We start from the raw sequence: 11,188 nt of genomic DNA, 5'->3' as shown, positions 1-11,188 counted from the left end.
CTCTTTCAAAAAGAGGAATGTTGACATTTAAATTTTCTCAACAGCTTCAGATTATTAGCAGTGAATTGTGTGCCTCCCCCCCCCCCGTCCTCACACAATCCTCTTTCTTTCATATATCCCCCTCCCTCCCCCCTTCTTTTTTTCAATTTTTCTATTAGTTCTCAAAATTTTTCTTCTCCGAAGCCCTCTCTCTAGCCAAAGTTATTACAGAGTACCTCAAATTTTGTTTCTTCTGCTTCACTTTCGCAAAGTTTCCAAGAAAAATCATCCAATCTCCTAAAAAAAACATCGAAAATCCTTTAAAATTGCGTTTTTGGAGCTTCAATTTTGAGAAACTGCAGTGTTCCTAACGTTACCAAATATGGTCTTACACTCATGTGTTTAAGACTTTAATTTTGGAAAATATTCGAACAAAGAGCCTCCGATCCCCTTTCTCTAATATCATTAAAGATTGTCAATATTTTGGTTTTGAAAATTATAGTTTGCAGTGTTTAAGTGGGAGAATCTTTTGCGACAGTAGTCTTTGAAATCCTTTTTTTAATACCATGGAGTATTGTATAAGAACTTCATTTTTAGGACTTCAATTTCAAAAATTTTCCAGTGGGAGGGCTCCAGAACATCCCGTCCGGTAACAGCATCAAAAATTGTCCAACATAGCGTTTTTGGAACACTTCAATTATGAAAAGTTACACAGGTAGTGTTTGGGAGAGGGGGGAGTTGCATACGCGTGTTTCTTTCTGTTTTTCAAAAAATCGATTGGAGACAGTCCATGAGTCTCATTTTTAACCCAAACTATAAATATGGACTATAATCACCTTTATAAGACTTAAATTTCTAAAAATAGCTTTGGAGCCCCACGTACCTTTCTTGCCCCTAAAATATCACCAAGAACTGAAAAACTGCGGGGCGGGAATCCCCTTCCATACCAAAAGCTGGATTCACCCTTTGCTTCTAACAACATCGACTTTCGTTTAAGACTTTTTCTGCAGTTTTAAATGTTACGAAATGCCGATCCCTTAATGTTACTAACTATGGTTTATATCGCGTTTTTTAGACTTAAAAGTGCGCCCCCGCCCGAAAATTATTTTCTGATTTCGCCACTGCCTTGTTATTCCCGGAATACCCCCCCCCCCCCTCCCAGATCGCTGTTATTGTTGCACCCTCAAAATTATCGACCTAAAACCGTCTGCGGGGCCGTGGTGGTAATCGGCCCCTACCTTCTGATCGGTAAGGCATTTGACTTGGGGCCGGAGGGTCTCAGGTTCGATCCTCGCTGGTTGAAGATCCACCGTCATCATTAATGGTGACTGGGCGACGTTAAATATGCTCGGTCACAATGTCCTTTGATAGTTGATAGTTGAAATCCGTCTGTGATGACAGGCCTGCCTTCCCCAGGCTGCACAATAGAAATTTTTAAGGGGGAAAGGTTTTAAAGGGAATTCTTTTCTTATGAGGGGGGGCTCCCAATTTCGAGGGGGTGCTTTCTTGCTCTTTGGGGGATGGCTATCCCCGCCCAAAAGGATGTCGGCTCTCGCCTCTCAAGGGGTCTAAGGACCTTTAAACTTCAAAATTTTCGACTTTCTGGAAAAAATATATGTTGTGCACAGTTTAATTCTAAACAATTTGATACCTTATTTATTACTATACGCCAAAAACTTTTCGAGTTATTGTAAAAATGCCTAAACTTTCCCCATAGAGATTTATGTTAACAGTAGCTGTTTAAGCCTCTTTTTCTCAGGTGCCGGTTTCTTCGGTTTTCTCGTTTTGCGTGCATGATATCTCAGAAAGTTTCTTATATATATCCGTAAAACTTTTAATGTATGTTTATCTAGTTTATATTTGTGACCTGAACCTAAATTTATTTATTTTTTTAAAATTATTTATTTATTGTTTTGAAATTTGGTAAGTTAATATCGAAAATTTCCAAAATTTTGGGTAAAAAAATATTTATTTTTAAATATTAACTTTAACTTTTTAGTTGAAATTTAGGTTCAGATCGTTAAAATGTATCAGACAAACACGCATGAAAAGTTTTACGGAAATATATAAAAAACTTTCTGAAATATCATGCGCGCAAAACGAGAAAACCGAAGAAATCGACACCTGAGAAAAAGAGGCTTAAACAGCTGCTGTTAACATAAATCTCTACGGGGAAAGTTTACGCATTTTTACAATAACTCGAAAAGTTTTTGGCGTATGGTAATAAATAAGGTATCAAATTGTTCAGAATAAAATTATGCATAACATATATTTTTTCCAGAAAATCGAAAATTCTGAAGATTAAAGGTCCTTAGACCCCTCAAATGCCCCGATGCTCAACAAATGATATGAAAAGGTCTCTCAACTTCTCTCTCCCCCCCCCCTGAAAATGTCTACTCTGGCATTGAGCTGCAAAATCGTTGACTATTTTTACTATCTAGCATCGCAGGCGCAACATCTCCACTTTTGAGATGAGGAATGGGGCAAAAAGTTGTTTGAGCAGCTACTGTCTAATGGCGGATGAAAAGGGTAAAACAAACAAATGCCGTAACTCATAACTTGCTTTTACGCTTAGTGAATGACAGTAATTTTTCATCGTGTTTGTGGGAAACTTTCTTTTCTATTCTTCTGAAATTACATTGCACCATAAACTGTCTGAAGCCTCTGTAATTTACCCCCTAAAAAAACACGTGGAATGTAATGTTTTTCCTCTTTCTTCAATAATGTTAATCACCACAAGGTAACGTATTCGAGCTCTGGAGTTGCGAATACGGTTTTATTTCTACGTTGTAAGTAAAGGCATGATGTCAGAACTGGGTACTAAGAAACTAATGCATATGCATGTAAGTGGGAGTGGTTTATGATTAATTTCGATGTACTTTGTATTGAGTATATATCCTTTGCCCCCCTCGCCCGTTTGAAAAATTTCAAAATAAGTACCTCACCTCCTACAGGGACTCTACCTCCTACTGATTCACCTCCTACTCGTGTAACCGGCGAACTGTTTCCGAACGCAGCTTAACAAAAAGACTGTAACCGTTTCTCAAAGTTCTGTTATTGTTGTTTACTTTCTCTTTCTGCTTTCTTATCGGCTGTGTATGGAGGGAGTTGCAAGCAAATATAGTTTGAGGGATTGATACATATGATATTTTCGATTAATATTCATAAAATTAAGTAACCTCAACACCGCTTAATTTTCGTGTAAAACTCGTGCAGTGTTTTTATCACGAGTTCTCTTCTTATGTCACTTCGATCTGAATTGAGTTTTTAATTATTTCGAAGCGATCAAACTTGAAAATTCATAACAAAAAATATGTCGGATATTTCTGATGCTTTATCAAAGCTGTCAGTTCAGGGGTTAATTGACTCGAGCCGGAAAACCGGCCTCGTATACGATGACCGAATGATCGAACATTCATGTTTGTGGGATCCGGCACATATTGAGAGGCCGGAACGTTACATGCTATCGTTGCAAAGATGTAAAGAATATAATCTAATAGAAAATTGCCACATATTACCTTCTCGATGTGCAACTGAAGACGAGTTGTGTTTGAACCACTCAAAGAACTACATCGATGAAATTAAGAATTCCAAAACCTTAAATAGTGTGTCTGAGCTAGAAAAACTATCATCTAAATACGATTCTGTCTACTTTCACCCCAAAACATACGATGCAGCGTTGTTGGCCGCTGGTTCAGCAATTGAATTGGTTTCAAACGTGTTGAAAGGCACTGTAAGGAATGGCTTAGCAGTTGTGAGGCCACCGGGACATCATGCCATGGAGCAGCAAGCGTGTGGGTTCTGCTTTTTTAATAATGTCGCTATTGCAGCAAAATATGCTCTTAAAGAATTTGATATAAAGAAAATATTGATTATTGACTGGGATGTACACCATGGTCAAGCCACACAGCAAAGTTTCTATGATGATCCTAGAGTTCTTTACTTTTCCATACATAGATATGAACATGGGGAATTTTGGCCACATTTACGAGAATCCAACTTTGATTTTACTGGCAGCAATATAGCGCCTGGCTTCAATATTAATGTACCATTAAATGCTACTAAACAAGGCAGCGCAGAATATTTATCAATATTCAACAATGTCTTATTACCTATTGCATATGAATTTTGTCCGGAGTTGGTTATCATATCAGCTGGTTTTGATGCAGCCATTGGTTGCCCAGAAGGAGAAATGACAGTGACTCCTCAGACATATCCTCACTTTCTGAATTCCGTATCTAGTCTGGCTAATGGGCGGATCTGTGTTATTTTAGAAGGTGGATATTGTTTACCGTCACTCTCCGAAAGCGTGGCATTGACTTTGAGAGGCTTGTTGGGGTATCCATGTCCTCCCATTCCCAAATGCTCTGACATTTCTGAAAGCTGCGTAGAAACTATTTTAAATGTGATATCGGTGCACAGACCTTTCTGGGAGAGCATCAGAATCCAAAATGTTTACGATAGCTCTTACGATGATGATGACAGCGTCAAACACGTCGTCTGCCCTAAATATGCCGGAAATCCACTTGCTGGCTTGGTCACTTTTCCCACCCAGGGATACTATCCCGTTCAGGATCCTAACGTTGTAAACATGTTCACCTCCGAAATTCAGAATTTGATTATGAAGACTGACCTGTCCGTTCCTTCTCACCGAACTTGCTTGATATTCGACCCTAAGATCAATCAGCATGTTAACAAGAGGGAAAAGAACCATCCAGAGAAAGCCGACCGCGTTATAAAAATTTATGAAAAGTTGCATGCCAGTGGGCTTTTATCTAAGTGCCTGTTACTTGAATCTCGTGTAGCTTCCGAAGCCGAGCTTGCATTAGTCCATGACATTAATTATATTAATTATATCAAGTCTACATCAACCATGTCGTACAGAGACATTGCAAAAGTAGAAACTGAGCTAGATTCGGTCTATATCTGTCACGAAACGTACGAGTCGGCAACATCTGCTTGTGGAAGCTTGCTGCAAGCTGTTGATGCTGTTGCGCAGAGGGCATGTGTGAATGGATTTGCATTAATTAGACCCCCAGGTCATCATGCCGATGCCAAAACAGCATGCGGCTTCTGTATTTTCAACAATGTTGCCGTTGCTGCCAGATATCTTCAAACTCATCATAATATGCAGAAAATTCTCATATTGGATTGGGATATACATCACGGGAATGGCACACAGCGTATTTTTTATGAAGACGGTAATGTTTTATACGTATCTTTGCATTTGTACGATGGGGATTTTTTCCCCGGATCTCCAGAAGCGGATCATACCGCTGTCGGACATGGCCAAGGAGAAGGATACAATATAAATATACCTTTCAGCTATGTTGCCGGTGACGGGGATTATCTAGCAGCTTTCTTTCACATAGTCCTTCCTGTTGCTTACGAATTCAGTCCTGATTTTGTCCTGGTTTCGGCAGGTTTTGACGCCATTCACGATGATCCTTTGGGAGGCTGCTTCGTCACTCCACCATGTTTTGGCATCATGACAAAATTGCTGAGTGGGTTATGCAACGGCAAAATTGTTTTGGCCTTAGAAGGCGGTTACAACATACCGAACACATCTGATGCGGCTATTTATTGTATCGGCTCCTTGCTGAATGAATTCCCTATGCCTCACAAACCAATGAAACCCACACTGAATGCTATGAAAACAATACAAAGCGTTGTGAAAACTCACAAGAAGTACTGGAAGAGTTTGAAATTTGATGTGGAAGTGCCTGATGTGACTAGCATGAGCATGTCAGAGGATATTAATTTTAACGATTTCAATCGTAATAAGCCCTTGAGAACCAGTGACCCAGTCGCCATCCCTAGACGAGAAGAATCTGGCAGCTTTTGCATGAATGATTGTGATGGAGCTGTAGGAATATCTGGCGGAGAAACATTCTATTGTGTCACACCACTTGAATATTGCCCTCACTTGGAACTGCTGCAGCAAATACCTGCTGAGGGATTAAACCCTTATTCGCCATGCCAAGCTTGCAACGATCCTACCGAAAATTGGGTGTGTCTACATTGTTATCAGGTATATTGTGGGAGGTTTATAAATCAGCACATGCTTCAGCATGGCATGGACATGCAACATTATCTTACCCTGAGCTATTCAGATTTGTCTGTTTGGTGCTATGCCTGTGATGCGTACATTCATAACAACGTTCTTGTGCCTATCAAAGAACATGCTTGCCACAAAAAATTTGCATAAATTACTCTGGTTCACTTATTGTACTTTCATTAATTGTGATGGAAAAAACTGATATAAGAAATATTTATAGGAATGAATTATTTGTAAACTATTTTTTGTGTCAATCATGAGTTTAGGGACGTAATTTATTAAATGTTATGCTGCAGATATGGTTGAAGATTGCTTTTAATAGTTTCATTTCATATTGAGTTAAATGCTGTTTAAGAAGTTGTTCTCAAGCTCATTAAAATTATTTATTTGCATCAGAAATTTAAATATTTAATTTCTTTCAGAAGATATTTTTAGTGTATTATTATATGACACTAGCAACATTGTTTGCTCATTTTAAAAATAATGTGGTATACATTTTTAAGTTTTTCTGTTTGTATATATTTTTCAGTTTAATTTTGCATTGATTGTTACATTTAAAATTTGAAATTTATTTATTTAATTTTTCTTTTTTACTTCCTAACAGAATATCATTCAATTTTACATTCAATATTGTTCATTTAATATTTATGAAATTACTGTAGGGCCTGCATTAAACAGGAAGCTTTGGATGCAAAAAAATGCTCGTTAAATTCAAAATCAAGTTTAGTACCAAAACTTTAAAATGGTAAATTTAAGTAATGTAGGTGTAAATTGCTCTTGGTGATTTTTGGTGGAAAGTAACAAATCTGAAGTTAAACATCACAAAGCATTCATTTAATGTCTTCGTAAAACACTTAAATACTTGACTGTTTCATCATTACTGTTTCCCATTGGTTCAAAATATTATTGAAGATTCTTCAGAACAAGTGTCAGTGTTTTATGACGTTTTTTCTTCCAAGTCACTGCAATCACTTGCTTTTACTACTTACCTTCTATTGGATATTCTCAGTAGAGTGTGCCCAACAGTTATCCAATATCACTGCATCCATAAAGTGGTTCATTTACAGGCTCCTCGCAATGCATTTTAATGGGCCCTCTAGCGATGAACCCAAACTATGGAAAAAGGAGTACTCTTCCATTAAAGGTATGTCAATTGGTTTGGGGACTTGTTTACTTTATACCTTGACAATGGAAAAATTGCTTAAAGTAATACAGTAGAAAAGTCAGAACAAACAACGTAAGTAGAAGCACAAATTTGTAAATTACAGCAGACACGTGTTTCGGCGTTACAGGGAACGCCTATTTCAATGCAAAAAATAATGAGCTTATGGATGAAAAGACATCCGACGCTTTTGTCGGATGTCTTTTCATCCATAAGCTCATTATTTTTTGCATTGAAATAGGCGTTCCCTGTAACGCCGAAACACGTGTCTGCTGTAATTTACAAATTTGTGCTTCTACTTACGTTGTTTGTTCTGACTTTACTATTCAGCACAAAGGTATTTATTTATCTTAATACAGTAGAGTCTCGAAAATCCAAGTCTTGAAAGTTTGAGATTCCGCTTAATCCGCGGTGCTTTATTTATATTTTAAATAAATTTTTTTAGTAGCTAAGAATTTGATTTTTATTAAAATCTGAAAACGGAAATAGCTTGCTACTGTAAAACTTATTTAATACGCCTAGTAAATAATAAAAATACATTAAGAGGTTGGTTTCAACAACACTCCGTAGGTGGCACGAAATATTCATAGACTGCAAGAAGAGATGCCTCGGACATAAGCTCTAGATACATAAAATTGAATTTGATTTGCGACAAAGAACATTTTAACATTCCTTTTGGAATATCCGATCGTAATCAAAAAAGGAGGTGCACAACTTGACTCTATGTGAGTTGCATATACGGTATTTAAACCTTACTTCAGCTAACCATTTTTGTGTTACATACAAATCCATGCACGCACATTGATACAGTCATCATGACAAAACTCGTCAAAATGGATTTGATCACAGCCAAAATGCACATTTTGGTTGCCTTGCACACATACGAATATCGAGAAAAACTTAAGTTAAAATTCGTTTAGACACAATTAAGAGGAAATTAATGTTGAGATTTGAGTGATAAATTTTTTTTGAAGACAATAGTTCCTTTGCTTTTTACAAGGCAGTAGAAGGTGCTCCTCCTTATGTCATTCGAATAGTGTACATTTTTAATCTGAAAGAATTATCCGGATAGTTCGAGTTTACAGTAATCTGAGGTGACCCCCAATAACCTAGGATCATTGAGACTCTACTGTATCTACAAGTTTGGCAGCAGAGACCGCCTGACATATGTCATGGATTCTTGAAAATGTCTTCAGATTATTTCTTAGTAGGGGACAGAAAAGAACCTAAAATTTTGAAAGGAAAAAATCTTGAATTTTAGTGAGCGAGGATTTGTACCGTATTTAATGGGATACTAATCCACATGTGCTATCTGTCAAGTTTAGCATCTTATTTTTAAGCATTTTTCAATACTGCTTTATATTTTACTTTATTTCTTAATGAAGTCGGCTTTCATGTAGATTGTTTTTGGTTTTTTTAATCTGGTTTCACAGAGTGCTGAAAGAACTTTTGCTACTGGGTCTACAAGTATATAGCAACCAGCATTTAGAAATCAAAGTTTGCAATAGCAATAAATAAATTGAAATCACCAAAAATTAAAAATGCACTAAGTGATGTACCTTTAACGGAAAAGTCCTGAAAATGTTGTTCATGTGCCTTTTTGGATCCCCTTCGGGACCCCAATGCCATGGGGCAGTTGCAACATTTGCGATGTGGTAAATCCGCCACTGAATCCTTAGATGTTTAAAGCATCTTGAAAATTCTCAATGTTCTTTTGTTGTAATCTGACAGTGATTGGAAATTTCTCTTTATTTACGAGTCACAATCCCTTCTGCCTATCAATCTAGCTCTCTTGAAGCAATTTTGGAGTCAGGATTGTGTCACACTTACTATTCTGTCATAAAATGTTGATTCTTGCTGCTCTGAAAAGCTGGAGAAACCTGGATTTTGAGTTCAATATATCATATTATCCCGCATTATCCGACATGCCACAAAATTCAGGGGTCACCAGATTTTCAATAACACTTGCCTGGTCCTTTCTGGCATGCCGGAAATATCGAGGTTAGGAAAAAAAATTAATAACATAAAAAATATATGTTCAGCTTAAAAATGACCATTACTTCTATACATATCTGATTTATTGATAAACAGTTTTAATTTTTTAAAATATTTACTAACAATGTCATTTGTATTTTAACAAGAAAAATATTGTTTAATAACAAATAATTTTATAAAAATTACATTAAAACTAAGTAAGCAAGCATTTAGCAGTAAGTTACCGCTAAACCAGTGCTCAAGAATTTACCATAGCTATTCAATAAATAAAAATTAAACTTACTTCTCTAAAAAGAACCTCAAATAATTTAGTTCAAAAAATTATGAACAAATCGCAGTAACGATGATTGTTTCTGATTTGATTGCTTTATTAGCATATAATTAAACCCAATAGTAAACTACCATAAATAACAAGCACATAATGCAAAAATGCATTACACATTTTTTTTTTTTTTTTTTGAAAAAAGGTTACTTTTAGGATCTATTTATTTTTTTTTCCTTACAGTGGTTTGATTCTGATTTTAACTGAATGGGGAAATTTACTTTTCTTTTGTTGCAAAATAAACCTCGAATCATCCGGCATGCTGGTGAACCTCGCTTTTTTTCTGGCATGCCGGATAATGGGGGGTAATACGGTACCTGGATGTTCAAAGTAACAATTAAAAATGCTAATATTTTTCAAAATTTTTAAAACTTTTTCATAATTTCTATCCTTATTTAAAACTTTCAAAAATAATTTTCCTTTGTAGGCAAATTTGAGGAAAGTAATGAAAGTGCTCTCTAAAGAATACACACCAATTATATACTAACTGTTCATCATACTAAACAAAAGACTCTGTTCTTAATTAAGTCCAGAATCTTGCTAAATGTGGGTTCGCTATAGGTGGATCCTTTTATATTAAACTTATGACTTGCCAAAACATTCCGAAAATTGTTTACAATTTAACCAAAGAGTTAATCAATTAACATGTAAATGAAATGCTATTCATTTGCTGAAATTTCTACATATTTAGAAGTATATATGAAGCTAACAATTTGAATAAAAATGTGACCCTCATGCTTTAAGTGCTTCAAAATCTTCACTTTTTTTTTTTTTTTGAGTTGGTAAAAACATTATACAACCTCTGAAAGTAAAGTTCAATGAATGAAGTCAGAACGTCCAAACTGGGGGTCCATCTGCTCCCACTGTTGTTCAGTTGAGCGTTATTGTGTTCCGTGTAAGATTTGTTTTACAAAGTGCTTGTTTAGCGCGTTGGTTCTTAACTGAGAACAGGAAAATGGATGAACAAAAGATCAATTCAAAGCTCCTGCTGGCAAAAAAGGAGGTGGTGCAAACTAAACATCCACTATTGTCGCCAGTTCTCAATCTTCCAGACTTCTTCCTATTTCCACGAATAAAACTCGCTTTGAAAGGAAAGAGGTTCGACGATATTCCTGACATCCAATGAAACGTCATGAGACTTTTGAACTTCATCCCAAAAGAAGACTTCTTGCAAAATTGCCAGTACATGTATAACAGATCTCAGCGGTGCATAATTATAGGAGGTGACTACTTCAAAGGATAGTAAGGTAACTTTCATTGTTATTTCATCTACCTTAATGTAACAGGACTGTTCACCGAACTTTATTATCTGAGGTTGTATTTATGTGCATTGAAAAGGGAATTTGATGCTGATGCTTTTCTGATACCGAAGATTTGGACATCTAATAGATAATTTTTGAAATAATTACTGCATTAGTAAAATAATAATAACAATAATAAGCTGGTTAGAACCCACTAATGAAAAAATAAATCACATGCCACTGCTATTTTATAACAAGCATGGTTGTAAAAGTTTTATTTGCTCAAGGTATTATGTTGTTTCAAATGTGTGTTATCTGTCTCTGTGAAAACTTCGTTATTTTATTTTTAGGGGTTGTATCAAATGTTAAATTTTTTATGCTATTTTGGCAAATGTTTTTATTAATTCATTAGTATGATGGTTTTATTTTGA

The 11,188-nt window shown here is 36.0% G+C and overlaps 1 protein-coding gene across 1 annotated transcript; it reads left to right on the top strand.

The window, feature by feature from the left end:
* Positions 1 to 3,292: 3,292 nt before the first annotated feature.
* Positions 3,293 to 6,187, top strand: LOC129233886 (histone deacetylase 6-like). The gene has a single exon (XM_054867815.1). It carries the CDS (start codon positions 3,293 to 3,295, stop codon positions 6,185 to 6,187), a length of 2,895 nt encoding a protein of 964 aa, XP_054723790.1.
* The last annotated feature ends 5,001 nt before the right edge of the window (positions 6,188 to 11,188 follow it).

This window comes from Uloborus diversus, unplaced genomic scaffold, assembly GCF_026930045.1.
Source record: "Uloborus diversus isolate 005 unplaced genomic scaffold, Udiv.v.3.1 scaffold_776, whole genome shotgun sequence".
In the NCBI taxonomy this organism is placed as follows: Eukaryota; Metazoa; Arthropoda; class Arachnida; order Araneae; family Uloboridae; genus Uloborus; species Uloborus diversus.
The sequence above is the reverse complement of the archived record's forward strand: the minus strand, read 5'-3'. Positions and strand labels throughout refer to the sequence as shown.

Bases quoted from the DNA above. Each gene is read 5' to 3' on its own strand.
- LOC129233886 (XM_054867815.1), top strand. From the start codon at position 3,293: ATGTCGGATATTTCTGATGCTTTATCAAAGCTGTCAGTTCAGGGGTTA.